The 24,651-nt window shown below is 37.0% G+C and overlaps 1 protein-coding gene across 10 annotated transcripts in view; it reads right to left on the bottom strand.

Annotated features, from left to right (window-relative positions):
• Window positions 1-11,653: 11,653 nt before the first annotated feature.
• Window positions 11,654-24,651, bottom strand: part of HDAC11 (histone deacetylase 11) — a 50,892-nt gene continuing 37,894 nt past the window's right edge. For 5 of the 10 annotated variants that reach the window (XM_080607061.1, XM_080607063.1, XM_080607057.1 and 2 more), the window contains 5 exons: window positions 23,106-23,182; window positions 21,329-21,391; window positions 19,135-19,231; window positions 16,099-16,316; window positions 11,654-13,613 (listed from right to left, as the gene is read on the bottom strand). In XM_080607061.1, the coding sequence (XP_080463187.1) occupies window positions 13,374-13,613; window positions 16,099-16,316; window positions 19,135-19,231; window positions 21,329-21,391; window positions 23,106-23,182 (695 nt within the window). In that variant the 3' untranslated portion in view covers window positions 11,654-13,373. Of the gene's footprint in view, window positions 14,948-16,098; window positions 16,317-19,134; window positions 19,232-21,328; window positions 21,392-23,105; window positions 23,183-24,651 lie in introns of all 10 variants that reach the window. The other 5 variants (XM_080607065.1, XM_080607066.1, XM_080607059.1 and 2 more) reach the window with 2 other exon arrangements.

Here is a 24,651-nt window from a genome sequence, read left to right as displayed (position 1 = left end):
GGACATTGTTGACTCCAAATCAATGATCGAACCACTGGGCTGAACAATAATGAATGCTTTTGCAAAAGCAGGTTTTTACTGGGTCACTGGTAAAAGGACACTTGCTTCAACATCATGTAATTAAGTCACTCAAACTGGGCTGAACCTCCCCTTGTACAACACCATGAGGGAAACCTGCTACAGGCAGTCACGTTAATTCCTGGCAATCGCAATAACCACGGAGCTTGTTTGAGCTCTCAAATAACCAATTGTTTCAATCTCTGGGGATACCAGTGCTGTAGATGGCACTCTTAAGCACTGGGCTAATGCTCTGAAATATCCAACATCAAGCAGCTTAGCAGTCCACAATTTCAGTTCACTTCAACCCCCAATTTTTAACATCCCATGGAGCCTCAGAAGACTTTTTTTAGTACTTAAGCCTGAGAACGAAAATGACAAGAGAGAGATAAAGGCAGCAGTGATCATTATTGACGTTTAGTTGCACATATTCTAAGTCCTTCTTGCACCTCGTTATAATTCTGCACTATTCCCCAAGACATATCAAAAGCCCTTCCCAGTTATGTCCATTTTCAATCCTACACAAAACTCAAAGAAGCATTTTATGGCAGTAGAAGTACCAAGATGCAGCATAGACTTTTTCCTTCCACGTTAATATGCAATATGCAGTTGGAAAGGTGAATGCTGAAGAACACACATTTTAAAAAAATGTGTCAAAAAGCTCATACACAGAAACACTGATGGGACAGCACTGCCACCCAATTATCTTTATTACTTGAAGAAACAAACATGTTTTTGTCCAAGAGCAAGTAATGTTCACACTCCGACTGACAGTGCAATGACCACAGAATCCCAATCCAAATTCTGATAAACAGTTATTTATTTTCTAGGGCAGTTTCTTTTAAAAATATAAAAAATATGATCCTCTGTTTAATGGCTAATATTCCAAGTCCTTGTATACAGCAGGTTACTTTTAAGACACTTAAACTTTTCCCTCAACTGCTTTGAAAAAAACGAGAGGGTTTTTATTTCTCTCATCGTCATATGACTAAAGGAAATTTATCATTTGGTTCAAGCAAAGTATTGCTATTTCCTCTATGGAAATGGAAACACTAAATCATACATTTTTCTCACATACCATATTTTGAAAGGTCTGCATTCTTTCACGTTTCAGACTGAAATGTTCCCACAACTAAAGCTTATTATAAAAGCATTCAACTCTTAAAGCTCTCCCACCTCCAATAACCAATCAAACCAAAACACACACCAGTTTTACATGTAGCCTCGTTCATCCAAAATAAATAACTTAGTCTGTTCACTGGAGATTTATTATCTTAATGTGCTCGTTTCACTGTTGGCCTTGGCAGAGACATCCAGGTTTAGAAAGACAGTCAAAATTGACAAACCTTAAATCCCACTGTTACAAAATTCTGTTAGGTAACAGACGGAAAAGATAATTAGCCACAACTCAACCATCACATGCTTAATTTGGAGCCCTTCTCCTATCATACATCCTCTCAGAGATTTCATGTTCATGACAATAATGGCTATTGTTTTCAGCCACAGGTCCTGGAACTAGCAAGAAACAAGGAGAACTCTTAAAATATGGAGAATATTCTATATTCTTTTTTAAATTCAGTGGTTTGGTTACACATTAGTAATTTATGGCCATAAGCTGAAGGTGAAGCTAGCGTGAAGGAAGTTAACCTGCTGACAAAAAGGCAAGCTTAAAATTTTCCTACCCAGCCTCTTTTTGTGAGGAAGAAGGAATTGTGCAATCCTTGGTTGCAGCAGAAACTGGCTGAACAGCCATCGCGCACTGCCAAATAATTATATGTATGCATGCATATACCAACAACTATGATAGGTTTCTCTTTAATTCCCACGCAATCAAAACTGAATCAGTGTTTTGTTACCTCTGCTCAAGTTTGTGAAGGAGTACAGAAAATGTCTTGAGAGTCTTGGTAATCCACCACGCAGGTCTACACTTAATGATTTTTCAAAATAAGCAAAAATAGATGAAATATCATTTAACATCCAAATGGCTTGCTGAAATTTGTACAAATTTCATTAGGCACAAAAAGAGTTTTATTTAGATAGGCCAAAACAAAGTCCCTCGTAAGGATCTCTAGCAAAAGAATTACTTTCTAGGATTTGTGGCCTCACTCTGGCTTTCCAAGTTAGTTACTCGCAGGAGAAAGTCTTTCCAGTTGTCAGATTTGAACTCCTCAGCCACTGTGCATCCATATCTTTTCTACTGTTTTTGTTGCACTTGTTATAACTAGTTATAGTTTCATCAATTTCTAAACAGCAAAATAATTTCAAGATTAAACATTGCATGTTTTGAAAGAAATGTGTACTGATTTCTTCACGGGATATACAGACTAGGCGCAGGTAAAGCAGAGCAGAATGCCACATACTTGGTAACACGCAGGTACTTTCAAAGAGAAACTTTCACACACAGCATTCTTCCATTTCCACATTAACTGGCACTAAAAATGACCTGACTTCTGGTTGATGACACAGAGACAGCAACCTCCCCTCTTCCACTAAAGAGCAGCTTGAAAACCACCCATAATAGAGTGCAAAAGAGAAGCAAACTATTTTCACAGAATCAGGGGAAGTATCATTACGAAAGCAGTATATTTCTCAGATCTACAATTTTATTCTTAATGGAACTCTTCCAAATTGTCAAAGAACTGAGCCAGCCCTTTGATTTGCAAAGCCTTTTCCACTCGCGTTTAAGTAGATGAACTGCAAAGCAGCTACGGCAGAGGAAGAAAAAGATGAAATACAACCAGAGCTATAAGTACTAGATACACCACGAGTCCAGGTTGGTAAACCTGAGCTGCTACCAACAAGGGAAGGAAAAGATTAAAACCAAAAACAAACAAATAAAAGAACATTTCTAAGCATTAGAACAATCAAATTCAAGTCTAACCTTCACTTGCTGCCATTCTCTGATGGCCTTGGGGTCTTCCCCCTGCCTGTGCAGAGCAATGTTAGCTTTCTGACTTCAGACAGCGCTGATTAACAGTTGCCGGTCAAGGGCGACAGACAATATTATTCTTCTCCCCAGTCTGAACTACTATCAAAATATAGCTGCTTGGATATTAGTCCCCCATCAAACCTAGAACTGTTCTTGATGACTAAAATAAGCCCATGATTCCCTGTACACTCTCTAAAACAGTGCTGAGAATTATAAAAAAAAAAAAAGGTATACTTTCACATTTCCAAATGTCCGCAACCAACTATAGTGTGGGGCACCAAAAGGATGCCCTCACCTCCAAAACACCATAGGCCAGGCTTCTAAGATGTTGTGAGCACACAAGAACTAAAGGAGCACATGCATTTTGTAGGGACAGTAACATTGTCCAGTGTGGAAGCAAATATTTGTCAACCCACTGCACCTCAAAAATGATATTTTACTGAGACACACTGAAAGACTAAATTTTCCATGCTCTAAAATTTCAAGGTCTTTGAGCATGCCTCAAAAAAAAAAAAAAAAAGAAGAGTTGTACCTCTGTTGTGTGACCACTGTTGATTTCAACACATCCACTGTACGGTAATTTGTTTTTTCCTCCTAGCAGTCCTTCGGTGGTGAAAACTAAATCATATCCAACCCTCCAAACACTGTCCTTGTTGTAGAAATGCACAATAAATCAGGCCCAACTTTGTTAGCTCTGACCTTGCCAATGCTTTATAGGCTTATGTTGTCCACATCTAAGCCGAAACATTCCTTGTCCTTAACTGGAAAAATATTGTATGTGAATTAAAGCTTACAAAATTTTTTTTTTTAAAGCAATAACTACCATCCCTTGCCATTCCCTCCCCCCTTCTTTAATAAAATTGTCCTTAATAACAAATCACTCAAATAAAAGTACATCATATTTAGTTTAGACTGCATGAGGTGAGGCCTAAGTAACGATTGCTCATCTCTAAGGAAAAAATAAAAGGTTAGTCTTTGGTTTTGCCTGTACCCTGAAAATGTTTAATTTCAGCAAATATTTTGAGGAAGCTTAACAGCATGAAAGGGAGAGAACGTGTACAACTCCGTAGTTGCAAACAACTTGAAAACGACCACAACACAGGAATGCCCAATTTTTCTTGTACCATTTGGGAAAAATCAGCCTTCCAGTTTTAATAAGGAAGAATATAAAAAAACAGATGGCAACTGTTTTGAATGCAGTTTATTGCATTCTTCATTCGGTGACTCAGCTTTATTTCTCAGGCTGTATAGACCCATTACATCAAGAACCTCAGGTATTTAAAACTAAGATCAAATTACAGCAACTACACAGTGAAGAATGTATCTATTATAGCTTGTTAACTTTCAAACATACACATTTAGTTTTCTGAGGTCAAAATAAGGTAAACTTCCTGAGCCTTTTGTATTGTTCTCAAGCATATGAAGCCAGCTTTAAAAACATGTCTGCAGTTCATCAGCACTACTGCTGCCACACTTCATGAAACCCTTTAATTTAATCAGTACACTGGCATGGAAGGCTACACATTTCTACTGTGACTCTTGCCATTCACATTCCTGCTTTGTGTATGCTGTCTGTCTGTGCAAATAACATTTTCATGAACAGACAGAACGAACAGCAATTTGCACCTAGTAAACAACAAGCAGCGAAATGAAAAGGCTAACAATGATCGTTTGTACTACCTCTTCCTTTATTAACCAGGAATTTCCATAAAATGAGGCTACCTAGCTTTTCTTTTTGCAGATCCAATAAAGCACCTTAATTGCCAATTCGGACAGTTCACTATTTCTTATAGTACTGTTACTATCTGAGCAGTGATTAATAACCATAATTATTTTAATAATGCAATGTATTCAGATTTCAATTTAGAGTAACGTGACATTACAACCTTAAGTATGTTTACTACACATAGTATTATTCAATGAGCATTCAGAGTGATAGCTAAACTGCTGGCTATCCTGCAAGAAAACGTCTGTCTGGAAATAAAATATAAAAATCACACAAATGCACAAAAAACTATTGTCTATAGTGAGGTATTCTAACATAGCAGTACACTAGGAGACTCACCTTTACAGCTGCCGTTCCATTCCGACCATTATTTAAGATATCTCAGAACTGAAGTTTCACTTCAAATTTGCATACAAAATGAAGAGTGGATTTTACACTTCTTGCCATATAAAATATAGCAGAAGTTCTCTTTCCGTAACACTTTAGGAAACATACTGTAACTTCATTAAAATCAAGTCCTTCTTGCATAGCCTTGTACGTACCCTGAACACTTACATATAGCGTGCTGTAATTGCTACAGACACCTAACTGCTGTGAGAAAGCAAGAGTTCTGGAAAGTTTTTAAATAGCATTAAATCAAGCTTTGATCTTCATCCTTGTCTTATGGTTTAAGTAACTATGCATTCAGAAAAATGTCACTTTCTAACATTTCTCCCACAGCACATCTTTCATTGAACATGGAGTGTCATGTCCCTCCCACACCACTTAACCAGTAAGGAAATACAGCTCAGATTTTAATCAACCAAATGAAACTAGACTAGATTATAAAGCATGTAGCTACTCTTTGGACTTTTAAGACAATAAATGGAAAACTGTCTCCAGCAGCAGATACATCTCCATTAGGAGTTATATAAGTTATGTAGTCACAGTTCAGTAGAAGACTTAGCGGTTTTCAAATTAATTTATCAGCGTATCATCTTGTATCTAATCACAACGAACGGTGTGAAATCTTGATGAACCATGGAATCTCTACAGCTCCTCTGCAGCTCTACCACTCATCAGTTTTGTTGCAATATAGTACTCCCTAAAGAGCAATGCAGGCTAGAGAAAATACAAGAGACTTCTCCTGCTTTTTAACATAGTCACTGCACATTGTACTTGTTTTTACATCATGATACAGCTTTTGTTGTATTCTCTGTAAAACTTGTACCTTCTGCTAAGGCTTGGGTGAAGCATGCATGGCTCTTTCACAGATCTGTGGAATACAAGTCTGAAACTTTGGGTGTTTCCAACTTGCTAATAGCATTAAAAAAGCTCCTTACTGGGAACTCCTAGAGCTTTCTAACACTCTCAACAAGAAATGGAAGGAATCACATGGAAAGTTTGCTTGAGATGTACTGGTTTACCTTTGTTGTTTATTTGAGTTACCGTGCAGAGTTACTTTACTGTCTTACAACTGGATGGATTTATGAGTCAGTAATCATAAGGAGTGAGGAGAAGATGGAATTGGAAGCAAATTGGTTGGAATGTACGTTCTATCCCTTCAGAAATCAAAGCACAGCGGAGTTTTACCATGGCTTCCACTCCACAACTGCATCTTACTGACACAATGTTTACATCTAGAAACAGTAACAGATGAGGAAAAAAAAAAAAAGACAAAAGATTAGCATCATTTACAGAGCAGATGATACTGCATACCAGAAAGAAAAAAGGCCTGAAGTGGGCTTTCCTCCTTTTAAAAAATATTAATAATAAAAATCTGTTGAATGGTATGAGGTAAAACACTACTTTGGCTTTACAATCTCATCACACAATATCTTTTTGAAATGTGAGTACATCTAATTTGTGTCTGTAGAATTTTGTTCTCTGATCCTAACATGGTAGGAATAACATTAAGCACATCAATTGCAAACATAAGCACAAATCCTTAAAGCATTTTCTCCAAGTTCCACATTTAGAACTGCCAACAAGGTGTCCAGAAGTTTAGTTTTTTCTTTAATTAAAAAAGGTGACTTTGAGAAACAGTAGGCAAGAAAATTCACCTCAGAATTAATTTCAGAGCTAGCATACCATGAAGCTTAAGCAGTTCATCCAAGAAAAGTTAGTTCCATCAATATTTCTGTTTGCAACTTCCAATAGTTTAAGGACTTCCTCCAATAGTACTTCAGGAAATTGTTACAAACTCACATTAAAACATACTCAGTGTAATAGGCAGTGCATTGTGAGGTCTCATAGGGCTACCCAAAAACTGATGCATGATATTGCTGAGACCAGAGCAGGTTCAGAGCTGGTATCACCACGCCTGACTTACGGACAGGGGCCGGAGCTGCTGAGCTGTGCAGAGAACCTCCATGGGGGGCCCAAGGGGCCGCCTGTGCTCAAGCGCTCCGCTAGGCTACAACTGAGCTGCGGCCATCGCTCGTGGTGCCAGCTTGAGAACTCTTATGAGCGCTACAACAAAGTTTGTAAGAATTTACGTGTTTTTAAGAAATATCACGTGAATCTTGCAGTGTTCAAATAATTAAATTTTAAGTGTTCCAGAAAAAGAAAACAAACAGGAATTAGAATATTGAGACCAGCTTATTTGCTTCAGAACTTCACCATATTTTTATGCCTACAAAGCAACAAGCAGGGCTGCACCTTATTATACCATTACTTCCTCTGCTAAGCCAGAACAGTGTTACCATATGAAACTGGGAATGATCATAGCAGTTGCATCATGTCACCTGCAGCTATGCCTTTCCCTCTGCTTTCGATTAATCTGCACTTCTCTGATTATCACAGGATGTAGTCTTGGCAAAGACTAACTCATCTAATTTACAATAGCACTCCAAAACAAGCATAAGACCTCGAATTTGAGAACCATCAGACACACTAGTTTTTGGAAGTCCCGCAGAAAAAATACATCTCCATTTACTTCTGGTATTTGTCAACTTGTTTTGATTTTTAAAGGAACCAAATTAAAATCAAACACTGTTTCCCTTCCTGAACAAGCTATTATGAATTACTCCTATTCAGGCAGCAAACATCTTTCTAAACTGGGACCCCACTGAGCTGCTTATCCTAAAACACAATTATCAATAGAAGTTGCTGTGTACCCATGCCACTTACTCAGGCACTCAGGTGCACACACAGAGCCTGCCTTAATGCACCCATTTCGGAAGATCTCGTACGCTAAACAAGCGGTAGCAGCTGTAACTGAGGACCAATATGAACAAGCCCAAACTCCACTAAGCTCCTCTGTGGGGAATTTGTAAATAGCTGGATGCATCTGTGAAGTGTAAATCAGCCAACAAGAAGCAGTACCACAGACATCCGGCCACTGGAGAATGGCACCCACACAAAGTCCTGGGCACCATCATAAAAAAGCGGAAGGTTCTCAGTGACACTCTTGATGGGTGGTAGCCATAGGAAAGATTAATAAAGAATGAAAAGAAAAGCTGTGGAAGATGTAAATAACAATGCAGATACCAACAAGAAAGATACTACTTGGTTCATACAGAAAGCTAAGAGTCTCCGGTTGGCTGCAGCTGTCAAATGTCATGCCATATGTAAGGAAAGTAGAGAGCAGGCTACGGCTTTTTACTTTGGAAATTTTCAATTTCCTTGTTTCTTCTCTGCTTCCATCTTATGTCCATTTTGCTCTCCTCTGTACTTGCAGCAAATACAAGGGTAAAACCACAGGCCAAATGACAAGCTACCTTTTGGATTAACTTGTCTTTCTTAAGATGTCAAAACTGCAAGAAAGGTGACATCTTTTTGCTCTTACAAAGCATTGCATGTTATAACTCTACTAAAGACTAACTTGAAGACACCGTAAAGACATGAAATATCCTTTTAGGCTGGTCTTGAATGCATCCCCTTCCTCCCCCCCATTTTTATACCAAACATGAATTTCCAAAATAAAGATAATCAGTTCCAGTAAAGCTCCAAGGATGTTACGTTCAACTGCAAAATAAAACAAGAGTTTGGATCTGATTAACAGAAACATGTAACTAGCTTTATATCTGACAACATAGTTGAACTAATTAGGTGTAATGTTAGTTTTGAAGGGGAAAAAAAGAAAAGGAAATGAATGCCACAGACCATCACACTGGCCAAATAAAAATACTGCAGGAGTGATAACACAAGATGTGTGCCTCATCACTAGTGGTCTTTCCAAAGTTGTGCTTACTCCACCTCCAAACAGAAGTTTGATCTCAGATAAGATGTTGGGAGAGGTCAGAACTGCAGCAGGCTAGTAAGTGAGAGTCGCAGCCCCACCACAGTCATCTCCTATTCAACTTTTATATTAAAACAATCTTTTCAATTAAGTTTTGTCATACTGTCATATTCTGATTGCAGTTTCAGAAAGTTACTACTATATGCAGGATACAGCATTTTTGCACATTCAGGATGTGGTAGACAAGTAAGGCAGGGATTATTTACTTTTTTCTAAGCATCATCTAAAGGTGGGTACCATCTAAAGGTGAGTACCATGCTTGCAGTGATTTGGAAGCTGAGTAAAACCAACCTCCTATTCTCACTGCTGTGGTAAGCATAGATCCAAGCAGTAAGAACTAGTCCTTCATACAGCTTACCAAGATGTCACATCTCTTTTTAATTAACTCTATTAATCTTCAGGGAAAAAAAGTTACTTTGGCAAAATTGTACAGAAGGAAAGGAAAAGTAGATGAGCACTGGATGGGAAATCCAAGAGATTACCAAATATATCATGATCAATGGAAAACAAAAACATGGAAGTCACACCTATTTAAAGTTTAAGATAAAGCTGAGTACAGACCAAAAAACTTTGGGCCTGCCTCTAGCTGTGGAAGACACAAGCAGTGCTAAATTCAAGGCAAGATCGGCGCAGAACATCACTTGGGATTAGGCCCTTCATTACTGTTTCTGATATGCTTTGCTCTTCATAATCAACCAGGGAGCGTAAGAAAGATCATTTCCCATTGGGTAAAGATAGCATGTGAACTTTCTTCTTCTGCAAGGAAAAGCAGTTTTCCAGAAGGGAAAGTATTTCCAATTATTCAACAATTGGCACAGCACACAGTACCGAGACCCTAGACCCAGCAGCTTTGTGAACTCAGCATGCTCCTGCAGCTCCTGGCAAAACAGCATGTCCAAAATTACTAACTTACTACATCTGGATTTGTCAGTGTGCTCCCCACGCTATGTTGCGTGTAGGACAAAGTTATATAGCACAATATGTAAGGTACAAGACATTTGTGCCGCTTCACAGACCACAAGAAAGCATGCAGCCAGCACTGAAAAGAACTGCGTACCTCGTATGCACATGAGAGGACAGTAACACTGGTGAACAACTTCCTCGGACAGCAGGACAAGGTCAGGGGCAGTTTCAGAACCATTAGGCTTCTCAAGCTGTGAAGACCAGCAAGGAGTAGGGAACCAGGGTGCCCAGACAGGTATTATTTACCAAACATACATATTCCCCGCCCTGCGCACAATAAGCTGACTACCAACTCATGTTCTTAAACTCCATATTCTATCACAATTACAGCTGACAACAGCATTTATCAAAAATTTTCTTATAAGTCTGGGACTTCAGAATCCAGGATGTTCAAAAATCAAAGTAAAAAAAAATAAAAATCTACTGACCTTCAGGTTAAAAGAAGGTGATACTACCATGTAATAATGTAATGCTAAGGCTAAAATGTAATCGGTATGAGACTGCTAACACAATGCCTAGTGCCTCAAACGCCAACTTCTGCACTGTACCTGGGTTGTAAAAGAAGAGAGTCAAAAGCTTGGAAGTCAACATACCAACTGTCAAATCAGATGTATGACAGCATCAACTCTTCAGGTTTTATTAAATACATTTCAATGGTAGACAACTAAGCAGAAACTCATTTGTACATTAACTGTAAGCTATTAGACAAGCCTAATTTTTCTTCAATAATTTGAGTCAGAACCATTGTCTTATTACGAAAGAGGACCTACCAGCCTTACTTCAAGACATGTTTTTTGTTATAAGTTCGGGTATTAGTTCTGAAACACTCCTCCCTTTTATGGGAAGATTTTATAGTTACAACTGCAATTAAAAAAAATGACCCCAACACAAAAACAAAACCAAAAAAACCTCCCATTTTCTCAACAAAATCTGACTATACAGCATTATCCTAAGTGCCTCATAGCTCTTTGTGTTCCACAAAAATTTTTACTGAAGTTAAAAATTCTGATGGTTGTCAATACCTGCAAATATTTCCATGAAAAAATATTCAGCGCATCTTTGCCTAATGATAACACTACATTATTTATGAATCATACAATATCTGAAGTTTAAATTCAACTTAGAAACAGTTTCATCAATTCTTTTCGAGGAGCTGTTGACATTTGTCTTGGCATAGCTTTTTAACATGTGGGAATTCAACTTCTGCTTCTGACAAAAATCTAGTATTACGCTAAATTAAAAAATTAAAAAGTATGAATGAGTTGTGTTTGCCAAACACAAAATGCAGCCACGACAGTTATTTAATGATCATTAAGTTTTACATGAGTCTTTGAAAGCTAATAGGTTCTTCTGCAAATATTTAGTTTATAAACCAGTAATTTCAGAAAAAAGGCCTAAAAACTGTTTCAGTCTTAACAGAATCTTAGTTTACAGTTCAATACCTGTAATAAAATAATTAAAATAGGAGTTATAATATAGGCAATAGAATATAAAGTTGCCTTCTAATTCCAGATTAACACCTTTTGATGACTTGTTAAAATGTGTTTGGATACAAAACTCCCAAGTTCACTTTATGAGGTGAACACATTAACTCCGAAGTCCTCCACTGTTGAGGAACACTGAACTATCCAGCCCTAAGACTCGCTGCAGTTTTAGCTACATTTTAATTATGAAAAAATATATCTTCCTGTCTTTCTAATAGTGTTCCATTCAAAATTTTTGACAGCAAAAATACGTGCAGAGTGAAGAAAGTCAATTAGCAATATTCAACATGATTTTAAATCTCCACTGAGGAAAAATAAACATATAAACACAAACACAATGTATTTTGGAAAAGACCATATGGTACTATTACAGGGGTTTAGTTCATAGAAACATAGTTTATAATTTTATAAAAATTATATGAAAGAATAGCAACATCCTTCAGTAACACAGACAGTATAGAAAAAATAAATCTCAACATTAGTTGTACGCTGACCACCCATATAGTAAGAAATTTAAAAGTGCCTTTTAATAACAGTGTTGCAACTCAAGATTAGTGCAATATGCCAATTCTGTTTTAAAGCAGATATTTATAGCAAGTGTGCAAGTTGCTACAATTAACAAACCCCATAAATCTAAAAATAACAATTGAGGTAAGTATTCTGATTAGAATTAAACATTCCTTAAATAACTTACGTACCAATTCTACTACAAGGAAAATATTGGTGTCCCTTCACAGAAATACAACATTAAACTTGTACTACAAATCAGTGAATACTCGGAAGTTAAAAAAAGCTCTTGCAAAATATACACTTTAGTACATTTATGACCCAATGCTACAAACAGTACTTAATGCGAAGTATACCAACTTAAATACAACAATCTTTAGAGTTAATGTACCAAATTTGCTTCTGAATACATTATTTTGCTCTCAAATTACAGTACCTCCTAGAAGCTCTCATATATGGTTATTAAATTAGCTTAATGTAGAAATTTCACAGTATTTTTATTTCTAAATATGAACAACTTGGTTACTGCAACTGCAGCTATGCAGCTATGACTACCACTAATCTTCAAGCAACTAAAAAGCACTAATTGGGAAAAAAAATCAAAAATTTACTCTTAATTTTTTATACAGGACAAGCATGTGTGATCACATAAATGATGTGATAACAAAAGGTATTCTATTTCTACATGTTTTCTGCTAGAATTCTCAGAACTCTAATATTAGTTTAAATTTTATAGTAGGTTTTTTTTAATCTGATTTACGATGCATAGTAACTATTGCTTTTTATATGCAGGCCTCATTTTAAGAGAGGCAAAAACCAGACTTAATGTTGAGCCCTTACCACTCATTTGCATAAGAAGCCAAAGATATTTCATATTCTACTTCCAGATCTGTTTAAAAGACTATCAAGTCACTATCATCAATAAGAATAAAATACAAATTAATGAACTTCCATTCTAATAGGCTGTGGCTTAAAAGCCAAGCAACTGAACCATTTTCCATAGTATTGCACACTAGTGTTAAATCGACAGTTGAAGACTGTGCAGAACACACACACAAAAGCAATAAATGCAGTATTTAAGAAAAATGCCAATAGGTTTAGTCCAGATTACTCCCACCACTGTCAGAACCGTATCATGTGAAATAGGTCTGGGACAGTCTTTGGATAACAACTGCATAGTTCTTTCAATATAATAGACTACCTATAACAATAAGAAGCAATTAAAGCTTTCTACAGTAATATTATAAACTGAAATAAGGTCCCCTTGAGTACATCTAAATTAGCTCAAAAGGATTTGTTTGCCTTTGCTCAAGATAGTTTCAGAGGTTAAACACAGTTAATCTGCAACCATGTGTTATCTGCAATACATTACTTTAAAGGCAAGCCGAGTCCTTTCTGAATTTCTTATATTAACCTTGATAATGATGCGAAGACTTCCTGCTCCTAAAACGGTATTTTTCTTTCCTAAAATTTAGTGACTTACTATTACAATGACAAGTTGGTTAAGTCTGTAACGGAGTCCCTAATCATCTTTTCTACCTTGGAATTTTCAGCTTCACTGGCCACTAATTCCTTGTCAATAAGCCCCAGGTTGTGCAAATTGAGGATAGAATCAGCAATAATCCGTGCTGTCCTCTTCTGGTAGCCTCCAGATGTCACCATCAGGATCGGGATTCTGCGGCTTCTGGCAGCCTTGAATACGACTTCATCTCTCTTCACAATTCCCTGCATGTTTACAATAGTTACCAAAAAAAAAAAGTGATACAAATATGACGTTTTAGTTCTAATAGACAGTCTATTGTTTATGGATTTGCAGTATGGAATGCTTAATCAGCAATTAAGCCCTACATTTTATATTAGGAACAAAAAAATAATAATTTACAAGCCCTGTTAGAAACTTCATGTGCAAAATCCTTTGAAAAACAACAAATACAAAATCTTTGTCTTGGTTTTAGAGGATACAATAGATAGAAGTTGCCTAGTATAAATTCCTGTAAGAATTCCTGCCCAGGAAATAAAAGTTTCTAAAAAATTGACCACAAACAGATGGAAAAGAGTAATATTCAAACGCAGCTGAAAAATATTTTGTAAAACCATGCACCAGTAATAGTTTCTGTATAGTTTGACACAACTCTGCAAAAGAACAGAGTAGGAGTAAGGACTAATAACAGAAAATCAAGACAAAGGAAACTGAAGAATTATATTAGGAACAGATCCTTAAAGGAAATAACAGAATTATAGAACAAGCTGTACATCCCCTGGGAACCATCACTGGAATCAGCAAATGCTATCCCACACAAGAACTAGAAGCAGTCACTATTCATGGGAACCTAAGTGCCTCATTTCTCCTCCAAGATCTCTAGTGGCCGATCCTGGAAAAACTGAGGGAAAAAGACATAGGCTTACTCCCAGCATCTGCTTGTTACCAGAAAAGAAAATAAATCAACTGAAAATGACAGCCTGCCACGCTTGTAATTTACAAAGTTAAGAGGGACTTACCTGCTACATATCACATTTTCTGGCAATAGCTTGAAGGCATACTTTGCATATAATTAGCACTATAGCAAGACTTTAAAAACACAAACAATATCTACAACTGAGGACATGGACTCATGAGCCTTGAAGAGATGAACTTTCAAGGGTCAATGCCTTCATTTTTGGCATTTCTAATAGACTGGGATTTCAAATGTGGTGAAACAAGTCATCCACTCCCTAAGCCAACAAGATCAGAGAGAAAAGAAGGCACCTGAACCAGTGGTTGCAGAGAGAAATGGCACACGCTGCCTTTCATCTCTGCCTGTGACCAGAAGGATCATTTACCCTTCTTTTCCCTCCTCCCTACATCTTATATCTTTCTTCTTCTGTATGGCATACAACAGGTTACAGCAACTCATGGTTCTTGATGATTAACACTGTTCCACCCTGGAAGAAATCTGAAAGGGCACGTCTAAGTATTTGTTATGTATCACCAGCTTCCATTTCTCTTGATGGCCACTGCTTCCCAAAAAGCTCCGTTCCACCACACGAGATCCTACACCTCAGGCAGTATCCTCTCCAATCTGAAAAACAAGTCCAAGCCTCTCAGCTCTTCTTTTCTCATCCAGAGAGGCTTTTATACAGCCACAGAAACAATACCTGGCGATTCCAACCAGTTCCCAAGTTCCTCCACCCCAACCCATCAGGGACTTTGCAATGAGTCAGAAAGCAAGGACAGGCTGCTCAGTGACAGACAAGAAGAATGAGGAATTGTATCAGAAAGGCAACATAAACCAGTATGGAACTAGAGCTCTGTAGAAGAGCGTTTGAGAACTAAAGCACTGCAAAACAGAACAGATCAAATGATGGCTCGGTTAGAAAGGATTCTGAGAGTTCACAAATCAATAAAGCATTTTTTCCTGTATTGAACTAGTAGACAGTAAAAAAAAAAAATTCAAATATCAGAACAAGGACAGATTTGATAAGCTGTCTGAGGAGGATGAGCTGTCTTTTTTTTTTTTTCTTTGACAAAAGCGCCTATCTGTCACTATCTCAGGAAGGTGAAGACCTCTATGCAGCTACACAGAACGAATAAAAATTAAATCTGAAACTAGATTGGGGAGTACAGTTAAACTGAACTGAAAAACGGAGTGATAGCTGGAGAGAAATGAGTGGTGAAAGAGGAAAAAACGTTCATTTCTTAAGAGCACAGACAGGCTGCACAAACTGCTAGACCTGGAAGACACCAGAAGAACAGTTCAAAACAAACAGGAGTGCCACAGAGGAAGTTACATGTAAGATACATACTGGGGGCAGGTGACAAAAATGTCAAATGTGCTATATGAGGGGAAAAGAGACAAAGAAAGAACCAGATGCAAGAGCAGAACCATAAGAAAAAGAAGAGCTAGGTGCACTGTGAAAACACACACCTCTCTGAACACTATCTGCCTGTTTAAAATTTGTATACTTTAGAGAGAAAATTTTTGAGAGAAAAATATATCATATTTAAACAGGCACATGACAACAGAAATATTTAGAGCTAGAAAAAGACAACTAAAAACATATGGTAAAAGAGCAACGGAGATGCACCTGTAACAGAAAAACATTTTGGTTTTACTTTGAGTTATGGGTCTTGCTTTCACTTAACAAATTGCCACAAGTAATGCGCTCTCAGGAGCGCCTTCAGTATTTAGTGAAGAGTGAGAGTCTGAATGTATTTTAGTATTATACAAACCTGAGGTGAAATAGCAAGTCCCCCCAGTGGATCGCCATCCAGGATGTCAGTCCCAGCATTATAAACAATGATATCAGGTTTTAGTTCATTTAACGCTCCTTCCACGTGAGTATGTACCTTCTGAAGATATTCTGTGTCCTCTGTACCCCACTCTAATTCCACCTTGCGTTTTATGGCACCTAAAAAAGTTTCAGTGTTACTGAACAAACAAAGGATCGCTTTGGAAAAAAAAAAGCAAGACTTAGGTAAGTGATGAAAAAAGACATTTCCAGAAATTTTGTAAATACACTACATTTTCACAGAATCTTTTATTAAAGAACATTATTCAACTATTTGTTTTTGCAGCAAATGCAAGTTCGGTGACCTTGAAAAAATTCCATTGAAGACAGAATTCAATGCAGGAAAAAAAAATCTCTAAAACACAAGCAGAATATGTTACTGAGAAGTGACCAATATACAAATCCATTTACCAATCAGCAAAGAAAGCATTTAAAAAATCATTTAATTAATCTGAATAGAGCATAAGAGAACACTGAATTGTTTTTGCAGAGAAACAGCTGGAAAGAAAAACACAAGATAAATATCACTGAGACAAATTAAGATGTTTTATTTTTATCTCAACCCTGAAAACTTAACAGCAAGGGATCATGAATGTACGTGAACTGCTTTCTGCATAACAAGATTTAGCTTTGCCCTAAGCATTTCCAATTTAATGTTCTTACCTTATAATCCTAATAGATGGAGCAAATATCTATTCTTAATTTAAATCAATTATTTGCAATGCTTCTAGGAAAGCATTAGAAGTAGAAAAGAAGGGTTGAGAAGGCAGAAGAGGAAAGAAGTCCAAGGTTATAAAGCCTAGCTTTCCATGCCTTTAGGCAGTCGTGTGTAACGCTAAATGTGAATTAATCAAATTATGTCAAAGGTATTTCAAGATACAACCTCCACCTCAGCATATCCTATGCCTTGACTTAAATGATTTGGAGCTCTAAATCTTAAGTGTGGATTCAGAACCCACCAAGCGTGCATGGAGGAATTCAACACACAATGACACTTATTTGTCCCAGTGATTGCTGGGTAGTATCTCCCTGCTTTCTTTGTTCAACATTAGCAAAGCGTTATTTTTCTTTCCATTATTTTTACTGCAAACATTAGTTTCCATAATTTATTTCTCCTGAATTCTTCTCTTATTGTTATATAAGTATTTATAAAAGTCTGCAAAGTTGTGCTGTTCTGACCAGCACCTAGAGCCTCTTCAAGGCAAAGATTCTGCTAGCTGGAGAGAACTTTAAGAGGGAGGTAAATGCATTAGAATAGGGAACAAACAAGTGTCATTCCAGTAAAACCATAAGTTTGAGACAAACAGGAATAAAATTCCATACTGCTGCAGTTATCTTGACTTCATCTCCAACACAAAAAAAAAAACAAACAGAATTACACTGATTAGTTGTTACCCAGATCAGAGTGACTACTGATGTACAGTGATGGACCTAGAGGTTAGAACCAACACCTCTTTGCATTTCATACCCTTTCATCCATTTCTTGCTAATTTGTGAATAAAATTCTGCAGTTCTGAGCACAGGTAAAATGACACCCAAACCACCAGCAATGCTTTTTGAAGGCCTGAATTTTGAGTTTTAGCTGTCAATCCTCTATGCCCACTGTTCATAGAAATAGTCTTTTTTCACATTTATCTTCCTCCTAAGTTTCTGTGTAATTCTAAAACATTTCTTTTCAGGGAAACAGCATGATGATCCTTAGGGCTAAGCATTAGGCAGTGTCAGTCTTTTTTTTTTTTCCCTAATGAAGTGGAGAAAAATGTACAGAATAGTCTTCTCTAATAAAGGGGGGAGAACACAAGTAAGAGATCCAGAGAGACAGAGCAGTTAAGGATTTCCATTAAGGATTCAAACTCTCAGGTCATACCTCTATCTCCCTTCAAAAGGCTCCCTCTCTGATTTTGTTTTCAACCAGCCACCTAGCATGATAATTTTTAAAGAATTTAGTGAATTCTTATTTAGGCACCCTTATTCTAACTACAAGTGCCTTTGGCCACAGCTTTCGGCACCTCATGCTTCATCTGCAGTAAGGGAGTGGTAGTACTGCCAACTTCACAGGAGAGGGCTGAGAATTGAATCAAACTAGGATCCATTCTAACAGTACTGCTGCCAGGGTAGGCCTGCACCTGGAACAGCTGGCACCTGAGAAGTCCCAGGTCATCAGGAGAAACACAGAAGAAACCTCTGTGCAGCTCAAAAACAGGCACAACAGAAAGACTCTTCAAGCAGTAACTTCTATGACTGTCACAGATGTGGCTCATAACACTTTTTCCCCCCCAGGAAAAAAAAAAAAGCTCCAACAGAATCTGTAGCAATCCCATCATTTCAGCAGCTTTGAAAGCACAATCTGCCTCAATGATAAGAAGGCCTAACCCCAAAAGCCCTCTGAGTTTATGTAGAAAATGATTTCAAGCATATGTAAGTAAGAAACAGTAACTGAATTGCTATATAGGACCATACAATGTGTATCTACACTAGAGCGAATTTAATTTGCTACCAATTTTAACGGACACTATGTATAAAAGCAAAGAACTCAGAAAAACATATTGAAGGAATAACTGAGAAACAAAGGGCAAACACCAGATTCACCTCCCGGTCCCCTAAAATTTGGTATTTCAAATTTCCTAACAAAGGCTTTCTTTGATTTGGTCTTAACTCATCCATTAGAAATGTTACCATTTGATACGTGAATAAAGGGATGCTTATGCCTTTTTTTTTTGTCCACCCAATGCCCACACTTTGTGTTCCAGAAATTCATCCCAGAAATGAAGGAAGACACTTCATTCTAGAATAAGTGAAGGAAAGCTACAGAATTAACACTATTGTGATATATCAGAAAATCATTTAAAGTGGTATGTTCAACGTGAACTTAAAAAAAAAACTAGTTAACATACTTGCAAGGAGACTTATTAGTAAATGAGTTCACTATTACAGTAATTCTTTCACATTCTGGAATATGAATTTTAATTATACTTACGTTTAGCAAATCCATCCCCCGGATAAATATATCTATTGTACACATCCATAATATATACTTTCTGATCATCCATGAAATCCCTCTCATGGCCATTTCCCTGAAGGAAATTCAGAGTTAGTTCTTTCTACCACACTCACGCAGAACTACATAATCTGCAAATTCTAAGGTAATTAAGACTACAAAGGCCAAACATTTAAAACTCCTGTGGCATTTCCTTTTTTATTGTCTTCAAGGTTATTCTGAGGTATAGAGCCTTGTGGGCTTTGACAGTATCAGTCTGAAGACTGTAGGTATTATCAAAATCGGCATCCTAGTATCTCTGTGAAGGTAATTACAGATCTCATTGCACATACAAGAAAAATAAGTGAAAATTAAAAGCCAATTGTTTTCATCAGCATCTTAAAAGCAACTGTGGCCAGGACTGCAGAACAGATACCTTTCCAATTGTATAAAATGTCACTTTCAGCATTCAGGATGGATTCTGATGCAAGGATACTTACATCCTAGTACAAGGATAAAAGATCAGACTGCAGTTCTCTCAAAACTCTCATGTTGGTGAGATAAGTAGTCATTGGAAAAATTAGAAACACTAAATACCCAATTTAATTGTTTAACATTTTATTGTTCATCACCGTAAATTCCCTACAAAAATATTGTATTGGGTGGAAAGCTGGGTGCTCAAGAGCAAATTCAGATTTTGAGTACTTCCCTCCAACTCCATCTCTGAATTTAAATAGTATTCTTTTGGCTGTCATTTAGATTTTTTCAAAAATCTCTCTTCACAGCAATCCCCAAGATAATTTTGTCAAAATCTATGTATCATATAGGACCCAACCACTACATTATTAGAGTGATTTCATTTAAACTATAGAAACAGAATCCAGATACATCTTCAGTACTTCGGGCACATCACGTAATTTTTGTAAACCTTCCAGCAAACAGTTAAGCTATACTTCTGCTATGACTTCCTCCCCTGGAAACAACAACCACAAAATACAGAAACAAAGGGCTAAAGCTAGTCAATGCACATGAAAAGGGGAACTGGAAGCACTAGAATAATCCTTCGCATTTCTTTAGGCTAAAAAACTGCAACTCATACATATTTCTTCAGCACCTTTGGTACACACAGAAACATTTAGCAATACTAGAGCCTCCTGCTCAACCATTTTCTTAAGAAAGGTGAAACGCTCAAATGCACCAAGAACTGGGACACTCAAAATTTGAGGATGTCTGCATACTTCAAAAGGATCTGCTGAGCTACTACTTCACACACCTCTTAATCCCCAAAGAAAGAAAACAATTACAGTAAGGGGTGATTTAAGAGTGCCAATCGAGGTCACTAGCATGACGCCTGAAAGCCAGCAAGTATACTAGAAATCTTTTAAAGAACACAAGAAACAAAAACATCTACAACCTGACAGAGGTGCTCAGAGAATCAGAAATGCAAAACATCTTTTTGCTGCATGAGTTATGCCTTTGTTTCCTGGCAATTTTAGATGCTTTAACTTGCAGGTAAGAGAAATGGCAGAAGATGGAACACTTCTGCAGCCCGTAGGCTTCTTCACTGCAATGGAACCACTTCATAAGCTATTTATTTACACATACTAAAATATCTTCAGTGCTTTAGACTGGACAATTTTAGCACGTTAACTGCTTTTCTAAAAATGCTACTTCCTTCCTTTTAGGATTTTTTTTTTGAAAATCCTACTAAAGAGGAGGTTTTTCTCAATACCCACAGCAAATCACTTTATCGGTTGAAGAGATTTATTTTTTACTTCATTAGCCTGAAGTCAATCTTTCTATTAAAACACTGAAGGTAGAATTCATCTCCTACAAAGATTGCTGCAATGATCAAGCAGCTGAACTACCTGTAATTCCATTTCAAGAAATTTCAGTTTCTTCTGGGATACTGAACTACTCTTCAGACTATATGCTACTGATCAGCATGCAACTCAAAAATATATTTACATCTAGCCACACGATGGAGCTACAACTCAGTTTAATTTTATTGAACTGGCTCATCAGCCCGTTGGAACATAAGATAATTAAACAACTCAACTGTTAACAGCTTCCACTGTCCATGAATAACTTTGTGTTCTGTGAATTGACATTTTATGCTACTATAAGAAAAGTGGTCTTTATCGCACACTTCTAGCAAAACATACGCAGTACTGAATACAGGTACGTTACTCACCTGGTGAGCATCCAGATCGATAATCGTGGCTTTGGACACCCCTGGTACTCTCTCAAATAAGAACTGGATATGTGAGCAAAGAAAAGATGAAGAGATAAGTTACAAACGTAGGTGACAGATTAACAGAAGACTTGAAGTTTGCACAGTGTGTTATTGTTTTGGCTTCAATGGTATGCATTCCAAATGACTCCAAAAAAATTTATTACAAAATTTCTAATTATTTCACATAATTTTTTGTGATTATATATTAAAAACTATCCATTTCCATCGTATCAAATGCATGTACAGCCATCTGTGCAGGTATTTACCTACCTGGAGAAAATGTTGGTGGAGAAAGGGCAGAAAAAGCTTTCTATTTATATCCTCTTTCTCACAAAAGGTATCAGACTCAACGTAGGACCAAGGACATATCCTTCTACAGCATTACGCAGTATCTTACGAAGCAGGCTCTGCATTAGGCTTAAGCCCAATGGCACCGAAAAACATATCAAAGTCCAGGAAACTAAGTAAATGCTGCTACAGCAGTGCTGGCTCTATGCAAGCATAGGTGGTATGCCTCTTCACACCAGCCAAACAAAAAGGACAGGTCCAACTAGGGATTAAAAAAGCTATTTGTGGCATTGGTGCTGTCAGAGGCAGGAATGGAACCAGCAACAGCATGGAGAAAGGCACAGCAGTAACTCTGGGTTGGGACAGGGTGAAGCAATAGCTGCGTAGGCCCCCAAATGGTGAGGAGCCCTTTTCCTGAGACACAAATGATGGCACACATGAGGCTTATCAGCTGAAAGGGAGACGCTCCATTGTGATGGCATCTGACTGCGTAAAATCCACCATTTTTAAAAAGCCACAGCAGGGACTGTATACATTAAAGTCACTTTTTAAGCTAGTAAAACTCATTTGTTACTCCATGTCTGTGAAGAAAAAAATAATTCTTCACATCTTAACTTTGCCAAATTCCTATCTTTTAATACAGACATGGTAAAAAAATAAAATAAAATTTTGTACAAACTGTCATCCACTATAATTTCTCAATCTGTATTTTAAGGCTAGAGAAAACAGAACACTGGATTACTTTCTGCAAATTACAGTGTACAGAAATTAGGGTGTTATGTCATTTAGTGTGCTGCAGTCATTAGGGCTTTTTTATGTTTTGATTATTACTGATATTTTATAAATATTCTAGTATACAAATATACCATAGTACACTTGATAAAAATAAGCTCTAATTGCAGAAAGCTCTTGCTTCAGCCTTTCAACAGCTAAATAGCACATGAATTTGTTCACATTCAGTGATTATTTTGGAGACATCCACGTTTTTATTCATGAATTTGAACTACTCTGAGGGCTGTACAGTGCAGCTTGATTCAGAGAGGATTTGTCTCTGCAAAGTCTTCATTGTAGTCACTGAAACTCGTTGAGTTTGCAGGTTCAACTGCAAGGCTAGAATAATTAACACTGAGGATATTAAATCTGGTTTGAGTGCGTTTTTTTGTTGCTAGTGGTAGGTTTTGTTTTTTTCAAGATTATTAATGCAATTGTAGTGGTTCATATTTACATTCAAGATCTTGCAACCCCTGCAATTCTTCCTTCCGCTTAACAATAGCTGCATATGCACTGTGTTCTGAAACTTTAAGTATCACACCGTTTTCCTATTCCTATCCGTCTCTAGTTTACATTTTCTCTGATTATGATGTTAGAGAGTTCTCATTAATTTATGTGGAGATTTTTTTCCATTTGCATTAACAGTAGTAAATACAATTTTAAGAATATTTCTTACCTTAATAGCCAGTGTGATATCAGCATATGCACAAAACCCTCCACCTTTGTCACTTGAACAGTGATGAAAGCCACCTCCTAAACATAAAAATGTGGAAGAGGTGAAAAGCTGGATACTAGGGAACATGCATGGTCTTTACAAAGAGACAGACCACATCAGGTATTTTTTCTCCTTTCGGAAAAATCTCGCCTAGAGCTGTCAATCCCCAGCCTAGCACCGCAAGACACTGCATAGGGTTTCTGTACACATCTTGTGGCACCTTTCAGGCCACCACACAAAGGACCAGCAGATGCCCAGTTTGAAGGCCATTGTCCCTTTTACCTAGCAGGGACTGAGAAATGCACACACATAAGGTAGTGCCCACACAACAAGACTGCTATTGAAGTCAGTGAACTACTGCTTTGAAGTCAGTGAAGACATACTGCTAATGAAGCCAATTAACATTATGGGCAAATGCAAAGGACACATGGAAAGTTCTTTTCCCATGCTGAATGCTGGGTCAAAAAATACCTAAGAACTATGGCCTTATCAGCATTTGCACACGTCATCATCTTTCTGTTTATTTACACAAACAGTCAAACCTGAAGGAAACTTTAAGAACTGATCTTTAAAACAAAGATGTATGCTACGTATAACGAAAAGTACTTAGTCTTCCTCCTCCCAAAACACATACTTTTATATATTAACCCAGAACATTTTAAACCAAGAAACCCACTACAAATATCTAGGCAAAAAAAAAAATAAAAAAATTAACAACCCCCTCTTATATGTCAGGAAATGACAGAATTTTAGTTTTTTTTTAAATGTATTTAATTTTTAATATTGGATATTTACTTTGTAGAAGATTACATTTTAAAGTATTATTTGTTACTAAAAGACGAATAAAAAGGTAGTTTTATATTAGACATGTTACACAGCAAATCTCCAATTTCAAGGCAGAAATTTGCTTTAAAAAAACAACAGGAAAGCTGCACAGATGCAGGATTTATTGCCTTCAGAAATATCAAGTGTGTGTAAGGAATAATGGAAAATCCCGTAACTGATGAGCTGTGTGAAAATGACAAGCTAAGTCTTACATGACAAAATATTATTTCAATAGCTTACTACTGGTTTTACATTGCTATTTTAATATGAGCAAGAGAGCAGACATATTCACTCATTCTTCATAATTTCCTCATTTAAGTCTTTTTCAGGAAGAACTGCACAGCCTAAAATAGGGCTGTACCAGTTAGAGTCAACTCTCGTGCACATCAGCCAATCCCTTGATTCGGTGTTTATATATATAAATTGGCTGATAATGTCTAGGAGAACTGTTGTATAATTTAATGGAAGGTTTTGTTGAAATATTTACGTCTAATCTGAACACCTTTATCCTTTTCTTTTCCTCACCACTACAACCCAAACACTTTTCTCTACGTAGGTATGTACCATATCTTTACCCAGTCACCTTATTGCTTTCTAAAATAATTTTCATTTAGTTATAAAATTGCAACATGGATGATAGTGAATAAAAAAATCCACTAGGACTTTTACCATTTTTTCCTTT

This window comes from Anser brachyrhynchus (assembly GCF_964034855.1).
Source record: "Anser brachyrhynchus genome assembly, chromosome: 10".
NCBI lineage: Eukaryota > Metazoa > Chordata > Aves > Anseriformes > Anatidae > Anser > Anser brachyrhynchus.
This window is presented reverse-complemented; position numbering and strand designations above follow the sequence as displayed.